Source organism: Oncorhynchus mykiss, chromosome 26 (assembly GCF_013265735.2).
Source record: "Oncorhynchus mykiss isolate Arlee chromosome 26, USDA_OmykA_1.1, whole genome shotgun sequence".
In the NCBI taxonomy this organism is placed as follows: Eukaryota; Metazoa; Chordata; class Actinopteri; order Salmoniformes; family Salmonidae; genus Oncorhynchus; species Oncorhynchus mykiss.
The window spans coordinates 47,722,768-47,742,350 of record NC_048590.1 but is presented as its reverse complement, the minus strand read 5'-3'; the positions used below and the strand labels follow the sequence as shown (position 1 = coordinate 47,742,350).

Here is a 19,583-nt window from a genome sequence, read left to right as displayed (position 1 = left end):
GGGATGGAAACCAGAGTGGGCACCTCGCTGTATCAACACACAGAGTGTAAAATGGGATGGAAACCAGAGTGGGCACCTCGCTGTATCAACACACAGAGTGTAAAATGGGATGGAAACCAGAGTGGGCACCTCGCTGTATCAACACACAGAGTTTAAAATGGGATGGAAACCAGAGTGGGCACCTCGCTGTATCAACACACAGAGTGTAAAATGGGATGGAAACCAGAGTGGGCACCTCGCTGTATCAACACACAGAGTGTAAAATGAGATGGAAACCAGAGTGGGCACCTCGCTGTATCAACACACAGAGTTTAAAATGGGATGGAAACCAGAGTGGGCACCTCGCTGTATCAACACACAGAGTGTAAAATGGGATGGAAACCAGAGTGGGCACCTCACTGTATCAACACACAGAGTGTAAAATGGGATGGAAACCAGAGTGGGCACCTCGCTGTATCAACACACAGAGTGTAAAATGGGATGGAAACCAGAGTGGGCACCTCGCTGTATCAACACACAGAGTTTAAAATGGGATGGAAACCAGAGTGGGCACCTCGCTGTATCAACACACAGAGTGTAAAATGGGATGGAAACCAGAGTGGGCACCTCGCTGTATCAACACACAGAGTTTAAAATGGGATGGAAACCAGAGTGGGCACCTCGCTGTATCAACACACAGAGTGTAAAATGGGATGGAAACCAGAGTGGGCACCTCGCTGTATCAACACACAGAGTGTAAAATGGGATGGAAACCAGAGTGGGCACCTCGCTGTATCAACACACAGAGTTTAAAATGGGATGGAAACCAGAGTGGGCACCTCGCTGTATCAACACACAGAGTGTAAAATGGGATGGAAACCAGAGTGGGCACCTCGCTGTATCAACACACAGAGTGTAAAATGGGATGGAAACCAGAGTGGGCACCTCGCTGTATCAACACACAGAGTGTAAAATGGGATGGAAACCAGAGTGGGCACCTCGCTGTATCAACACACAGAGTGTAAAATGGGATGGAAACCAGAGTGGGCACCTCGCTGTATCAACACACAGAGTTTAAAATGGGATGGAAACCAGAGTGGGCACCTCGCTGTATCAACACACAGAGTGTAAAATGGGATGGAAACCAGAGTGGGCACCTCGCTGTATCAACACACAGAGTGTAAAATGGGATGGAAACCAGAGTGGGCACCTCGCTGTATCAACACACAGAGTGTAAAATGGGATGGAAACCAGAGTGGGCACCTCGCTGTATCAACACACAGAGTGTAAAATGGGATGGAAACCAGAGTGGGCACCTCGCTGTATCAACACACAGAGTGTAAAATGGGATGGAAACCAGAGTGGGCACCTCGCTGTATCAACACACAGAGTGTAAAATGGGATGGAAACCAGAGTGGGCACCTCGCTGTATCAACACACAGAGTTTAAAATGGGATGGAAACCAGAGTGGGCACCTCGCTGTATCAACACACAGAGTGTAAAATGGGATGGAAACCAGAGTGGGCACCTCGCTGTATCAACACACAGAGTGTAAAATGAGATGGAAACCAGAGTGGGCACCTCGCTGTATCAACACACAGAGTTTAAAATGGGATGGAAACCAGAGTGGGCACCTCGCTGTATCAACACACAGAGTGTAAAATGGGATGGAAACCAGAGTGGGCACCTCGCTGTATCAACACACAGAGTGTAAAATGGGATGGAAACCAGAGTGGGCACCTCGCTGTATCAACACACAGAGTGTAAAATGGGATGGAAACCAGAGTGGGCACCTCGCTGTATCAACACACAGAGTTTAAAATGGGATGGAAACCAGAGTGGGCACCTCGCTGTATCAACACACAGAGTGTAAAATGGGATGGAAACCAGAGTGGGCACCTCGCTGTATCAACACACAGAGTTTAAAATGGGATGGAAACCAGAGTGGGCACCTCGCTGTATCAACACACAGAGTGTAAAATGGGATGGAAACCAGAGTGGGCACCTCGCTGTATCAACACACAGAGTGTAAAATGGGATGGAAACCAGAGTGGGCACCTCGCTGTATCAACACACAGAGTTTAAAATGGGATGGAAACCAGAGTGGGCACCTCGCTGTATCAACACACAGAGTGTAAAATGGGATGGAAACCAGAGTGGGCACCTCGCTGTATCAACACACAGAGTGTAAAATGGGATGGAAACCAGAGTGGGCACCTCGCTGTATCAACACACAGAGTGTAAAATGGGATGGAAACCAGAGTGGGCACCTCGCTGTATCAACACACAGAGTGTAAAATGGGATGGAAACCAGAGTGGGCACCTCGCTGTATCAACACACAGAGTTTAAAATGGGATGGAAACCAGAGTGGGCACCTCGCTGTATCAACACACAGAGTTTAAAATGGGATGGAAACCAGAGTGGGCACCTCGCTGTATCAACACACAGAGTTTAAAATGGGATGGAAACCAGAGTGGGCACCTCGCTGTATCAACACACAGAGTGTAAAATGGGATGGAAACCAGAGTGGGCACCTCGCTGTATCAACACACAGAGTGTAAAATGGGATGGAAACCAGAGTGGGCACCTCGCTGTATCAACACACAGAGTGTAAAATGGGATGGAAACCAGAGTGGGCACCTCGCTGTATCAACACACAGAGTGTAAAATGGGATGGAAACCAGAGTGGGCACCTCGCTGTATCAACACACAGAGTTTAAAATGGGATGGAAACCAGAGTGGGCACCTCGCTGTATCAACACACAGAGTGTAAAATGGGATGGAAACCAGAGTGGGCACCTCGCTGTATCAACACACAGAGTGTAAAATGGGATGGAAACCAGAGTGGGCACCTCGCTGTATCAACACACAGAGTGTAAAATGGGATGGAAACCAGAGTGGGCACCTCGCTGTATCAACACACAGAGTTTAAAATGGGATGGAAACCAGAGTGGGCACCTCGCTGTATCAACACACAGAGTTTAAAATGGGATGGAAACCAGAGTGGGCACCTCGCTGTATCAACACACAGAGTGTAAAATGGGATGGAAACCAGAGTGGGCACCTCGCTGTATCAACACACAGAGTTTAAAATGGGATGGAAACCAGAGTGGGCACCTCGCTGTATCAACACACAGAGTGTAAAATGGGATGGAAACCAGAGTGGGCACCTCGCTGTATCAACACACAGAGTTTAAAATGGGATGGAAACCAGAGTGGGCACCTCGCTGTATCAACACACAGAGTTTAAAATGGGATGGAAACCAGAGTGGGCACCTCGCTGTATCAACACACAGAGTGTAAAATGGGATGGAAACCAGAGTGGGCACCTCGCTGTATCAACACACAGAGTGTAAAATGGGATGGAAACCAGAGTGGGCACCTCGCTGTATCAACACACAGAGTGTAAAATGGGATGGAAACACATTTAATTTGTATTTCTTGTATTCGGTACATGGGATTTTAACCTCATAAGTTATATTTATGTGCACTATGTCATCACGCAACAAATCAACAAGTTCATTTGGTGGAAACACATCTCTGGTGGGAAAAATGAGCATATTGTTTTTCTGCAGATGTTAGAATTTTTCAATTCAAATTTGTCAACAATTGTATGGAGACCTAGCTACTGACACATCCATCATATCATTCCCCACAGAGGCTTACACACAAAGGCACAAGCACAGCATTCAGGGCTGACACTGTTCACTTCTTCTTGTTTTATCTCCATTTTGATAACCACAACAGTCTTCCGAGTATGACCGACTCGACCAGCCAATCTGTCTGCGATTTTTGTCGGGTAATTGAAAAAGAAGGGCATCAGCTCTCTCACAGTTCGATAGATGTTTGTTCATTGTCCTCGTTCTAAAGCCGAACAGCTTCAAGAAGGTCAATGCTAACGTCAGAATCAGACACCGCTGACCATTCTGCCTCTTCACAAACAAAATGTCAGTCCCCCCCCAAAAAATACACACAAGTCTATCTCCATCGTCCCAATCTCCCAGCACCAGTCCGATAAACCCTGAAATCGTCCTTTTGGAGCTCTTATCTCAAGTCTCCACATTCAGCAATGGAGTAGATGGTGAAGTCCCAGTCGCACCCTTCTCTCCTTGGTGTTGTGTGAGGGAGCAGACCATGTCTCTCTCCAGAGAGGCTTGTAGTAGCTTCCCAACGTGTCGTCCCATGCCACCAGCTTATACTTATCACAACACCAGGACGCCAGACCAGAGTCACTGTCTCTGACCTAGGGTCAATCTTTAAGAGTGCTCTCTAATGGAATCAGACGCACCTCTGGACACCCGCCTCAGGGCTCAGACACAAGCGATCTTCCTCATGATAAGAAAGCTTTACGGCGGGATAAAATGCTGAGCAGTGAACTCGGTACCATTTTGCCAGTGCAAAGGTTAAGACTTGGCTTGTGTATCAGCAAAGATTATGTAGGGGGCTCGGTGGGTGGTGTAGGGGGCTCGGTGGGTGGTGTAGGGGGCTCGGTGGGTGGTGTAGGGAGCTCGGTGGGTGATGTAGGGTGCTCGGTGGGTGGTTTTGGGGCTTGTGGGTGATGTAGGGGGCTCGTGGGTGGTTTCGGGGGCTCGTGGGTGATGTAGGGGGCTCGGTGGGTGACGTAGGGGGCTCGGTGGGTGACGTAGGGGGCTCGGTGGGTGACGTAGGGGGTTCGGTGGGTGGCGTAGGGGGCTCGGTGGGTGATGTAGGGGGCTCGGTGGGTGGCGTAGAGGGCTCGTGGGTGAGGTAGGGGGCTCGGTGGGTGACGTAGGGGGCTCGGTGCTGACGTAGGGGGCTCTGTGGGTGACGTAGGGGGCTCGGTGTAGGACACCTACACCACCCGATGTCACAGGAAGGCCATAAAGATCATCAAGGACAACAACCACCCAAGCCACTGCCTGTTCACCCCGCTATCATCCAGAATGCGAGGTCAGTACAGGTGCATCAAAGCAGGGACTGAGAGACTGAAAAACAGCTTCTATCTCAAGGCCATCAGACTGTTAAACAGCCACCACTAACATTGAGTGGCTGCTGCCAACACACTGACACTGACTCAACTCCAACCACTTTAATAATGGGAAATTATGGAAATTGATGTAAAATATATCACTAGCCACTTTAAACAATGCTACCTAATATAATGTTTACATACCCTACATTACTCATCTCATGTGTATATACTGTACTCGATACCATCTACTGCATCTTGCCTATGCCGTTCTGTACCATCACTCATTCATATATCTTTATGTACATATTCTTTATCCCGTTACACTTGTGTGCATAAGGTAGTAGTTTTGGAATTGTTAGGTTAGATTACTCGTAGGTTATTACTGCATTGTCGGAACTAGAAGCACAAGCGTTTCGCTACACTCGCATTAACATCTCCTAACCATGTGTATGTGACCATTAACATCTCCTAACCATGTGTATGTGACCATTAACATCTGCTAACCATGTGTACGTGACCATTAACATCTGCTAACCATGTGTACGTGACCATTAACATCTGCTAACCATGTGTACGTGACCATTAACATCTCCTAACCATGTGTATGTGACCATTAACATCTGCTAACCATGTGTACGTGACCATTAACATCTGCTAACCATGTGTATGTGACCATTAACATCTGCTAACCATGTGTATGTGACCATTAACATCTCCTAACCATGTGTATGTGACCATTAACATCTCCTAACCATGTGTATGTGACCATTAACATCTGCTAACCATGTGTACGTGACCATTAACATCTGCTAACCATGTGTACGTGACCATTAACATCTGCTAACCATGTGTACGTGACCATTAACATCTGCTAACCATGTGTATGTGACCATTAACATCTGCTAACCATGTGTACGTGACCATTAACATCTGCTAACCATGTGTACGTGACCATTAACATCTCCTAACCATGTGTACGTGACCATTAACATCTGCTAACCATGTGTACGTGACCATTAACATCTGCTAACCATGTGTACGTGACCATTAACATCTGCTAACCATGTGTATGTGACCATTAACATCTGCTAACCATGTGTATGTGACCATTAACATCTGCTAACCATGTGTACGTGACCATTAACATCTCCTAACCATGTGTACGTGACCATTAACATCTCCTAACCATGTGTACGTGACCATTAACGTCTGCTAACCATGTGTACGTGACCATTAACATCTCCTAACCATGTGTACGTGACCATTAACATCTGCTAACCATGTGTACGTGACCATTAACATCTCCTAACCATGTGTACGTGACCATTAACATCTCCTAACCATGTGTACGTGACCATTAACATCTGCTAACCATGTGTACGTGACCATTAACATCTCCTAACCATGTGTACGTGACCATTAACATCTGCTAACCATGTGTACGTGACCATTAACATCTGCTAACCATGTGTATGTGACCATTAACATCTGCTAACCATGTGTACGTGACCATTAACATCTGCTAACCATGTGTATGTGACCATTAACATCTGCTAACCATGTGTACGTGACCATTAACATCTGCTAACCATGTGTACGTGACCATTAACATCTGCTAACCATGTGTATGTGACCATTAACATCTGCTAACCATGTGTACGTGACCATTAACATCTGCTAACCATGTGTACGTGACCATTAACATCTGCTAACCATGTGTATGTGACCATTAACATCTGCTAACCATGTGTACGTGACCAATAACATCTGCTAACCATGTGTATGTGACCATTAACATCTGCTAACCATGTGTATGTGACCATTAACATCTGCTAACCATGTGTACGTGACCATTAACATCTGCTAACCATGTGTACGTGACCATTAACATCTGCTAACCATGTGTATGTGACCATTAACATCTGCTAACCATGTGTATGTGACCATTAACATCTGCTAACCATGTGTATGTGACCATTAACATCTGCTAACCATGTGTACGTGACCATTAACATCTGCTAACCATGTGTACGTGACCATTAACATCTGCTAACCATGTGTACGTGACCATTAACATCTGCTAACCATGTGTATGTGACCATTAACATCTGCTAACCATGTGTATGTGACCATTAACATCTCCTAACCATGTGTACGTGACCATTAACATCTGCTAACCATGTGTACGTGACCATTAACATCTGCTAACCATGTGTACGTGACCATTAACATCTGCTAACCATGTGTACGTGACCATTAACATCTGCTAACCATGTGTACGTGACCATTAACATCTGCTAACCATGTGTACGTGACCATTAACATCTGCTAACCATGTGTACGTGACCATTAACATCTCCTAACCATGTGTACGTGACCATTAACATCTCCTAACCATGTGTATGTGACCATTAACATCTCCTAACCATGTGTATGTGACCATTAACATCTCCTAACCATGTGTATGTGACCATTAACATCTCCTAACCATGTGTATGTGACCATTAACATCTGCTAACCATGTGTATGTGACCATTAACATCTGCTAACCATGTGTATGTGACCATTAACATCTCCTAACCATGTGTACGTGACCATTAACATCTCCTAACCATGTGTACGTGACCATTAACATCTGCTAACCATGTGTACGTGACCATTAACATCTCCTAACCATGTGTACGTGACCATTAACATCTCCTAACCATGTGTACGTGACCATTAACATCTACTAACCATGTGTATGTGACCATTAACATCTCCTAACCATGTGTATGTGACCATTAACATCTGCTAACCATGTGTATGTGACCATTAACATCTGCTAACCATGTGTATGTGACCATTAACATCTGCTAACCATGTGTATGTGACCATTAACATCTGCTAACCATGTGTATGTGACCATTAACATCTGCTAACCATGTGTACGTGACCATTAACATCTGCTAACCATGTGTATGTGACCATTAACATCTGCTAACCATGTGTATGTGACCATTAACATCTACTAACCATGTGTACGTGACCATTAACATCTCCTAACCATGTGTACGTGACCATTAACATCTGCTAACCATGTGTATGTGACCATTAACATCTGCTAACCATGTGTATGTGACCATTAACATCTGCTAACCATGTGTACGTGACCATTAACATCTGCTAACCATGTGTATGTGACCATTAACATCTGCTAACCATGTGTATGTGACCATTAACATCTGCTAACCATGTGTATGTGACCATTAACATCTCCTAACCATGTGTATGTGACCATTAACATCTCCTAACCATGTGTATGTGACCATTAACATCTCCTAACCATGTGTATGTGACCATTAACATCTGCTAACCATGTGTATGTGACCATTAACATCTCCTAACCATGTGTATGTGACCATTAACATCTCCTAACCATGTGTACGTGACCATTAACATCTCCTAACCATGTGTATGTGACCATTAACATCTGCTAACCATGTGTACGTGACCATTAACATCTGCTAACCATGTGTATGTGACCATTAACATCTGCTAACCATGTGTACGTGACCATTAACATCTGCTAACCATGTGTACGTGACCATTAACATCTGCTAACCATGTGTACGTGACCATTAACATCTGCTAACCATGTGTATGTGACCATTAACATCTCCTAACCATGTGTATGTGACCATTAACATCTCCTAACCATGTGTATGTGACCATTAACATCTGCTAACCATGTGTACGTGACCATTAACATCTGCTAACCATGTGTATGTGACCATTAACATCTGCTAACCATGTGTATGTGACCAATAACATCTCCTAACCATGTGTATGTGACCATTAACATCTCCTAACCATGTGTATGTGACCATTAACATCTCCTAACCATGTGTACGTGACCATTAACATCTCCTAACCATGTGTATGTGACCATTAACATCTCCTAACCATGTGTATGTGACCATTAACATCTCCTAACCATGTGTATGTGACCATTAACATCTCCTAACCATGTGTACGTGACCATTAACATCTCCTAACCATGTGTATGTGACCATTAACATCTCCTAACCATGTGTATGTGACCATTAACATCTCCTAACCATGTGTACGTGACCATTAACATCTCCTAACCATGTGTATGTGACCATTAACATCTCCTAACCATGTGTATGTGACCATTAACATCTCCTAACCATGTGTATGTGACAAATAAATATCTTTTGATTTGAAGTGTGTAATATAGTATTCTAGCAAAGACCAACGCAGTACTAACTAAATAAACCAATAGTTTAATTCCACAAGATGGTTGGCCAAGATGGTTACCTAGTTAAAGTTGTGGCTAGCTAGCTAACTAAATTACCAACTCATTTTGCGAACTGCACATCACTACCCATGAAGCATCGTTACCCAGCACTCCACAAAAAAATGTCTCAGAGCGAGTGACATCACCTATTGAAACACTACTAACTCGCACCGCTAACTAGCTAGCCATTTCACACCGGTTACAACAGCATGGAAGGTTCTTTTGAAATATGCCCTCCTGTGACTGTGGGGCTCAACATTGATTCATGAAGTAACATCCCCAGATAGTGTAGAGAGAAATTACATCCTTAATGACAGAGAGCATTACTTCACAGATGGCTACAGTACATATCATTTGATTCTGTAATGGTTTTCTTGGAACATACCATATTAATCCTAATCCTCGCTGTATGTCTCTGTCGTGTTTTAAACCCGGTAATGTTTGCTGTTCCAAATCCTTTCCTGAGCTGAACCTCTCGGGAAATAACCAGAGTAAATCAGATGTACTGTATGTTTTTGGATATGGCAGACGTGTGCCTCTCGCCTAATACCTCATCTTTATACACACATCGCAGCTACATGTCTACAGTAACTAGAAAATAAGACCATTAGTCACAGTTCACTACATTTTCACAATTGGTTTCACAATACTATATACAGTACCAGAACTGGATTGAAATAGTATAATAGTATATGAAATCGCTCAAATACTTTGAGTCTCTGTTTGAGCCAGCCTGGAGTGCCAGAAGGTCAAACTTTGCAGTGAAAGTGTCCGTCAGTTGGAATCCATAGTAATTCATAAGGCGACCTTATTTCGAGATCAACTGCTCATTACAACTTACTTCAATGTTCTTCTATTGAAAAATGTACATATCATGTCAGCTACACATTATTTAGATGTGTCTTTGTGAAATGATGTCAGCCATCTCTCTGTACTGGGGCCCTGCCTCAGAAGACAGCTGGCTCTCATGCCCTTAGCAACTGTTCCCAGGGATGTTTTAATGTTTAATTCATCATGTTGGAGGCATAATTGAGTTGATGTGGGCAGGAAGTAACTACGACTCTTTGTCCCTTCCCTGTAGAACGTCTGCAGTACGTTGTGGTGCACTGTGGGGACAACTTGTCACTCAAAGCTGGATGGTGCAGTCGACGGGACCAGGTGTGGTGAGGACAAGGTGAGTGTAGACACTTCCTGGGACCAGGTTGGGTGAGGACTAGGTGAATGTAGACACTTCCTGGGACCAGGTGGGGTGAGGACTAGGTGAATGTAGACACTTCCTGGGACCAGGTGGGGTGAGGACTAGGTGAATGTAGACACTTCCTGGGACCAGGTGGGATGAGGACTAGGTGAGTGTAGACACTTCCTGGGACCAGGTGTGGTGAGGACTAGGTGAATGTAGACACTTCCTGGGACCAGGTGGGGTGAGGACTAGGTGATTGTAGACACTTCCTGGGACCAGGTTGGATGAGGACAAGGTGAGTGTAGACACTTCCTGGGACCAGGTGAGGTGAGGACAAGGTGAGTGTAGACACTTCCTGGGACCAGGTGGGGTGAGGACTAGGTGAGTGTAGACACTTCCTGGGACCAGGTGGGATGAGGACTAGGTGATTGTAGACACTTCCTGGGACCAGGTGGGATGAGGACTAGGTGATTGTAGACTCTTCCTGGGACCAGGTGGGGTGAGGACTAGGTGAGTGTAGACACTTCCTGGGACCAGGTGGGGTGAGGACTAGGTGAGTGTAGACACTTCCTGGGACCAGGTGGGGTGAGGACTAGGTGAGTGTATTTTATTCTCTTGATTTTCCTCCTCGTTACCAGGATGACTTGAGGAGTTAGGTAAAAAACCTATACATTTTAGAAATGCTAGCCCAATGTTGCTGTTTTTGGTAGTATGTTTGTAATCGTGCACTGGAGACTGTGTTTTTGTACCCCCAAACATAAGGAAATGATGAGTTAGTTCATGAAGACCTAGAAGATTATAAATCACAATGCTTCACTGAGCATCCAAATGAAGTATTGAAATGTGTGATTGTCAGTGGTGCTTTGACGGGGAGTGTGTGGCGGTGGGACACCAGCCTGAGAGCGTCAAAGGGGGCTGGGCTCCATGGAGCGAGTGGTCGGCCTGTTCCAGAACCTGTGGGGCCGGAGTTCAGAATGCCCAGAGGGACTGCGTCAACCCAGTGTAAGTCCTAATGGATTAGTCTACGCACCTGCACCGGAGAATTAGAATTAGTAGAACGCACATTCAAATTCAAAGCAATATTCTGTGGTGTGAACGCCGGCGGGTACACTATCTTGTGTTATTATCTGGTTTCAGATGTATTTTTAAAGCAGAACACCAAGGGGCTCTCCCAGGAGGGGCACCGCTTACTGTTAGTATATAGTTTATGCTGTTGACTCATCAGTACTAAACAGGGACTTAAATAACCCTTAAGGTACACTCTTTAATCTCTGTTTTCACCCACTATGAGGCACTAACATTACTATTTGTAAATAGTTGTTGGGTACTTGCAAATGTAACTACCTCTGAGTATTTTAATTCTGTGTGATACTGTACGTATCAGATATTCCAGTGGACTATACATGCAGACCATGCTCCATCAGACCATGCTCCATCAGACCATGTTCCATCAGACCATGCTCCATCAGACCATGCTCCATCAGACCATGCTCCATCAGACCATGTTCCATCAGACCATGCTCCATCAGACCATGCTCCATCAGACCATGTTCCATCAGACCATGCTCCATCAGACCATGCTCCATCAGACCATGTTCCATCAGACCATGCTCCATCAGACCATGCTCCATCAGACCATGCTCCATCAGACCATGCTCCATCAGACCATGTTCCATCAGACCATGCTCCATCAGACCATGCACCATCAGACCATGTTCCATCAGACCATGCTCCATCAGACCATGTTCCATCAGACCATGTTCCATCAGACCATGCACCATCAGACCATGTTCCATCAGACCATGTTCCATCAGACCATGCTCCATCAGACCATGCTCCATCAGACCATGTTCCATCAGACCATGCTCCATCAGACCATGCTCCATCAGACCATGCTCCATCAGACCATGTTCCATCAGACCATGCTCCATCAGACCATGCTCCATCAGACCATGTTCCATCAGACCATGCTCCATCAGACCATGCTCCATCAGACCATGCTCCATCAGACCATGCTCCATCAGACCATGTTCCATCAGACCATGTTCCATCAGACCATGTTCCATCAGACCATGCTCCATCAGACCATGTTCCATCAGACCATGCTCCATCAGACCATGCTCCATCAGACCATGCTCCATCAGACCATGCTCCATCAGACCATGTTCCATCAGACCATGCTCCATCAGACCATGCTCCATCAGACCATGTTCCATCAGACCATGCTCCATCAGACCATGCTCCATCAGACCATGCTCCATCAGACCATGCTCCATCAGACCATGCTCCATCAGACCATCTTAGTTAACAGAACACATTTAATCCATGTATGACACATTTCTGTGAACCATGTCACTTATTGAACACAGAGTGTCACCACCCTACCAAAGCCTTACTTGGCTAATATGTTAGGAACTGAATACTCTTCTCATTCATTCTCACTGAATAGAGTAATCATTTTTGAAATCATTATAGTTGTTGGATATTGAGTGGAGTCGTTTTCAAATAGAGTCCAAGGTCTGTTCAGTGTCATCCATCCAAAAACGTATTTCTGTGGTACCTTATTTACTGTCTTGTTGCCGTGTTTGTGTTGCTCTGCTTGGAGGCGTAGGCCTATTTTGACTTGCCTCTTCATTTGTGCATGGCATTGACGCTCAAATCCAGTGCTTAGACAAAGAGAGTGTCCTTGCGTTTTGAAATAAACCGTGTAGTGCTCAATATCATTTTCCCACTTTTATCTTTCTTATTTGTTGGAATATTGTCCTTTTTGAGGATCTCTGTTCTGCCCTCCTGGATCTGTTCCTGGATCCTGGCTCTAGACAGAGACACCGTGTTCGGTATATGAGCCATCGGGCCTCCTGGCTCTAGACAAAGACACCGTGTTCAGTATATGAGCCATCGGGCCTCCTGGCTCTAGACAAAGACACCGTGTTCAGTATATGAGCCATCGGGCCTCCTGGTTCTAGACAAAGACACCGTGTTCAGTATATGAGCCATCGGGCCTCCTGGTTCTAGACAAAGACACCGTGTTCAGTATATGAGCCATCGGGCCTCCTGGCTCTAGACAGAGACACCGTGTTCAGTATATGAGCCATCGGGCCTCCTGGCTCTAGACAGAGACACCGTGTTCAGTATATGAGCCATCGGGCCTCCTGGCTCTAGACAAAGACACCATGTTCAGTATATTAGCCATCAGGGGCCTCCTGGCTAACTGTGTTAGACAAAGACACCATGTTCAGTATATTAGCCATCAGGGGCCTCCTGGCTAACTGTGTTAGACAAAGACACCGTGTTCAGTATATTAGCCATCAGGGGCCTCCTGGCTAACTGTGTTAGACAAAGACACCATGTTCAGTATATTAGCCATCAGGGGCCTCCTGGCTAACTGTGTTAGACAAAGACACCATGTTCAGTATATTAGCCATCAGGGGCCTCCTGGCTAACTGTGTTAGACAAAGACACCGTGTTCAGTATATTAGCCATCAGGGGCCTCCTGGCTAACTGTGTTAGACAAAGACACCGTGTTCAGTATGTGAGCCATCAGGGGCCTCCTGGCTAACTGTGTTAGACGAAGACACCGTGTTTAGTATGTGAGCCATCAGGGGCCTCCTGGCTAACTGTGTTAGACAAAGACACCGTGTTCAGTATGTGAGCCATCAGGGGCCTCCTGGCTAACTGTGTTAGACAAAGACACGGTATTCAGTATATGAGCCATCAGGGGCCTCCTGGCTAACTGTGTTAGACGAAGACACCGTGTTCAGTATGTGAGCCATCAGGGGCCTCGTTTCTAAAATATATTTAGCTTTTATACAAATGGTCTGCGTATGTTCACTACTCAACTTATGAAACGTCTGTATTCTTTATGTTGTATAAGTCACACATGTAAGCATGTTCATTTTTATTTACACTACATGCAAAATAAAATGAGGTTCGTTGTTTATGAATCAAAACGCTGGCATCGATTTTCACGTGCGCCCAGTTTATGATGAAATGTGTATCTAAGAACATTTAGGCCCCAGTCAGGGGCCCAGTCAGGCTGAACTGCCACCTGTTTCTGTGCTCAACGGGAACCACCAGAGACAAGGCAAAGAGTAGCACTGGCGGACATTTTGATTGATGGATCCAATAGGATTGTGTTAGGAGTTCATAGTTTCCCGACACGGAAGAGAGAGAAGTGGCAGAAAAGGCAGCACTGTGCTGTTGGGGCTACTGGAGGACTGGCATTGGGCAGTGGTGAAAAGTACTGTAAAAATACTTTCAAGTACTACTGAAATAGTTTTTTTGAGTATCTGTACCTTACTTGACTATTTATATTTTTGACAACTTTTAATTTTACTTCACTACATTCCTGAAGAAAATTGTACTTTTTACTCCATACATTCTCCATGACAACCAAAAGTACTGGTTACATTTTGAATGCTTGCTTAGCAGGACAAGATAATGGTTCAATTTCCATTACAATGCCTTACAATAGAGGAGAGAACTCACTTGAGGACCTCTTGAAGAGTATTAGTATTCATAAGAGGAGTGTCTCTGATTGCAGTTATCATTGGTTGTGTTGTTAAGGACTTCACCGCATCATCACTTATGTCATCCCTTTATTTTCAATGACCAATGAACATGAAATGCACATTATGTTCACAAAATAACATTACAACCATCGAATGACATAGAATCTGTCATTTAAGTTGGCGCTGTAGTCTCATTTTCACCTCATTTATCACCTGATTTACTTAAAGGCCCAGTGCAGTCAAAAACTAGATTTCCCTGTGATTTTATATGTAATTCCACGCTGAGTTGGAATAATGCTTTTAAATTATGAAAATGATGATAATGCCCTTTTAGTGTAAGATCTGTTTGAAAAGACTTCCTGAAATTCCAGCCTGTTTTGGTGGGATGGCCAGGCTTGTAAAATATACTGTATCTATGTCAATGTGAGTCACCCGTGTTGACCCGTGTCACCCCTGTCCACTAACAGGATGACACTCCGCTCTACTCTCTCCTCTCCTCCAGTCCCAAGTACGGAGGGAAGTACTGCGTGGGGGAGCGAAGGCGCTACAAGATCTGTAACAGCACCCGTTGCCCCCCCAACCAGCCCTCCTTCAGACTCATCCAGTGCAGTCACTTTAACACCATGCTTTACAAGGGCAAATTCTACAAATGGGTGCAGGTCAACAACAGAGGTGAGTGTGCCTTGTTCTAGCTAGATACTGTAACATAAACTCTTACACCCCAAAGTAACTAAATAACACAGAATACATTTCCAGATGTTCCATTTTAGCCTGTATGTTTTGTCAACTTTAGAGCGACAGTGCAAACAAGAGGAAAATACACTGTCACTTCATAAACATTTTTCTAAACCGTTCATTGTTCGACATCTGAGCAAAGGCCTGTAGCCATTTCATGTCAATAAAGCAGGTGATGTGAGTTGCGTATTTGTTGCCTTTCAAACCCCATTGTGAAGAAATTCAATTTGCATTCCAAATTCCATTATAGCTATGATGATAGTCTGTCTATTGACTGAAATGTTGGTTTTAGATCCATTGTAGAGCACAAACACATGTGGAGCAAGACAGACAGTGTGTCTCATTCTGGTATGAATAATTTTTTCATCTATTCACCTGGAACTATGAAAAGTGTGCAAACCAACTATTGTTTGGCCAAACTCAAAGCATTGTTTGAAGTAATAAGGCATACTTTTACAACACCACTTAGTAATATTTAACTGTACAGTGTGTGCTGTGTTTATCAGGAATAGAAAGAGAAAACGGCTTAACGTATGCAATGTTAACATTTCTCAGTTTATTACCGTGAATAGACAAGGTTGGAAAACCATGATTCCTTGTCGAAATAGAAATGTTCTCATTGGAAACTCTTCTATAACATTATATACAGTATCGCACAGCAGCTCCTTGTGTTCCCAGCTTGTAATTTACTATGTTATCAGCCTGAAGAATGTTGAGACACGGGACACCGACCAGATTAGCCCTAGCTAAATGAATGTGGGGGTGACGATAACGTTAAGCCTGAGTTAAGGTTACACGGGTCTGTGCAGTGTCAGTAATCTGCAGAGTGGTATTGCTCTGACAGTGGATGTGTTAAATACAGGACCGAATATGTAAACAAGAGTAATACTTGAACCCTACAGTGCCTTCGGAAAGTATTCAGACCCCTTGACTTTTCCACATTTTGTTACATTACAGCTTTATTCTAAAACTGATTAAATATTGTTTTTTTTCTCAGCAATCTACACATAATGACAAAGCGAAAACAGGTTTTGTAGACATTTTTACTAATTTATTAAAAATAAAAAACAGATTCCTTATTTACATAAGTATTCAGACCCTTTGCTATGAGACTGGAAACTGAGCTCAGGTGCATCCTGTTTCCATTGATCATCCTTGAGATGTTTCTACAACTTGATTGGAGTCCACCTGTGGTAAATTCAAGTGATTGGACATGATTTGGAAAGGCACACACCTGTCTATATAAGGTCCCACAATTGACAGTGCATGTCAGAGCAAAAACCAAGCCATGAGGTCGAAGGAATTGTCCGTAGACCTCCAAGACACGATTATGTTGAGGCACAGGTCTGGGGAAGGGTACCAAAACATTTCTGCAGCATTGAAGGTCCCCAAGAACACAGTGGCCTCCATCATTCTTAAATGGAAGAAATTTGGAACCACCAAGACTCTTCCTAATGTCTGGCTGCCTGGCCAAACTGAGCAATTGGGGGAAAAGGACCTTGGTCAGGGAGGTGACGAACAACCCGATGGTCACTCTGACAGAGCTCTAGAGTTCCTCTGTGCAGATGGAAGAACCTTCCAGAAGGACAACCATCTCTGCAGTACTTCATCGATCAGGCCTTTATGGTAGAGTGGCCAGACGGAAGCCACTCCTCAATAAAAGACACATGACAGCCCACTTGGAGTTTGCCAAAAGGCACTTAGACTCTTACCATGAGAAACAAGATTATCTGGTCTGATGAAACCAATATTGAACTCTTTGGCCTGAATGCCAAACATCACATCTGGAGGAAACCTGGCACCATCCCTACGGTGAAGCATGGTGGTGGCAGCATCATGCTGTGGGGACTGGGAGACTAGTTGGAATCGAGGCAAAGATGAACAGAGAAAAGTACAGAGAAATCCTTGATGAAAACCTGCTCCAGAACGCTCAGGACCTCAGACTGGGACGAAGGTTCACTTTCCAACAGGACAATGATCCTAAGCACAAGGCCAAGACAATGCATGAGTGGCTTTGGAACAAGTCTCTGAATGTCCTTGAGTGACCCAGCAAGAGCCCGGTCTTGAACCAGATCAAACATCTCTGGAGAGACCTGGAAATAGCTGTGCAGCAACATTCCCCCATACAACCTGACAGAGCTTAAGAGGATCTGCAGAGAAGAATGGAAGAAACTCCCCAAGCCAAGCTTGTAGCGTCATACCGAAGAAGACTTGATGCTGTAATCGCTGCCAAAGGTGCTTCAATATAGTACTGAGTAAAGGGTCTGAATACCTGTGTAAATGTAATATTTAAGTTTTGTCATGACTGGCCTGTGAGGATCAGGTTACAGTGGATCATGGTTCTACAGGGATATCTCTGCCTCCCGCAGAGGGGGAGGTATAGAGGGATTGATGGGGGGGTGTTCATGATACCTCACGCCCATTGTAAATCTTAAGGCAGCAGACTAATCCTTTTTCCTTTAATGTTTGGGACTGGAATGTCTGTGTGGCCTTATGAAGACTACCTCAGAACTTTAACATGAAATAAATGGACTTTGGGACATTATATTTCATCAACCAAAATGGTGGTAACAATGATAGATGGAATATGAGAATGAATGTTGATTTTTGTGACGTCATTAAGTTAAATGACAGCGCTATAACGAAAACATGAACTTTCAGAGTTTTCATTATATATGCATGTTTACATACTGTGCGTTGTGTAGAAAATGTTTTTGTAACGATGAACTGTAATTCTAGTTGTCTAAACGAGATCGTAGTAAGTTCTAATGCCTTGTCTTGTAACTAGCTAAGCCCCAAGGAACCTAGAGAGTGTGTCATAAAGACGGGGCTTTCTACGCCCCAAGGAACCTAGAGAGCGTGTCATAAAGACAGGGCTTTCTACGCCCCAAGGAACCTAGAGAGCGTGTCATAAAGACGGGGCTTTCTACGCCCCAAGGAACCTAGAGAGTGTGTCATAAAGACGGGGCTTTCTACGCCCCAAGGAACCTAGAGAGCGTGTCATAAAGACGGGGCTTTCTACGCCCCAAGGAACCTAGAGAGCGTGTCATAAAGACGGGGCTTTCTACGCCCCAAGGAACCTAGAGAGCGTGTCATAAAGACGGGGCTTTCTACGCCCCAAGGAACCTAGAGAGCGTGTCATAAAGACGGGGCTTTCTACCCTGTGGTATAAAACATGTGATTTAAGAATTTACATACTTGACTAAGTTGACTGCGCGCTGCAACCCGAGGTCTGCGACAAGTCGTGACCCGAGTTGTGACCCCGAAACGCAACACGAGGAAGAGGACAAAGAAACCTCTTAACAATCAATGCTACGATTGAGTACTGTATCTAAGAAGGTGAATTCAAGAAGGACCAACCGGTTATTCTCTTCAAGTCATCGGTTGTCTACACGGCCCTCTGACCCAAGCTGGGAGCGTCGACATGGCTGATTAGCCTCCTAAGAAGACCACTCTCACAGAACGAGTGCAAAGAAACAGACAACCAAAAGAAAGGGCATTGTGACATCGTGTGGACAATCAGAGACTTACACCTGATAACGAAGGAGACGCGGCCATCGAAAGATCAGGGCATCGGCCAAACCTACCCCACTAAGCGGAACTCGGCCCACGAAGAGATACCCAACGGAGATCTTCAACACGTAAATACATGCATTATAATTCTGACCCATAAGAGCGGCAATTCGGGGCAAGGTGTCAGGGTTAAACTAAGCATAGTTTACAAATGTATCCAAGTGTGCTTTTATCTTATGCACTTTCTCTCTCTCTTTTTCTTTAAATCTCCATCTTGTGTAACACGTGTCATATTGTGTTGGTCTGCTAGGGACCTGTTGCCATTGTATTAAGTTCTAACCAATAACCTAGACTCTTTGTGTATGTGTATCTTATGTTATCATTTAGCTTATTAGTAAATAAGTAATCAA

General features: G+C 44.6%; 1 protein-coding gene across 2 annotated transcripts in view; it reads left to right on the top strand.

The window, feature by feature from the left end:
* The window catches only part of LOC110515416 (A disintegrin and metalloproteinase with thrombospondin motifs 7), a 177,938-nt gene that overhangs the window by 84,994 nt on the left and 73,361 nt on the right, over positions 1–19,583 (top strand). For both annotated transcript variants that reach the window (XM_036964209.1, XM_036964210.1), the window contains 3 exons: positions 10,316–10,408; positions 11,271–11,416; positions 15,428–15,597. In XM_036964209.1, coding sequence (XP_036820104.1) covers positions 10,316–10,408; positions 11,271–11,416; positions 15,428–15,597 — 409 coding nt within the window. The remainder of the gene's footprint in view (positions 1–10,315; positions 10,409–11,270; positions 11,417–15,427; positions 15,598–19,583) is intronic.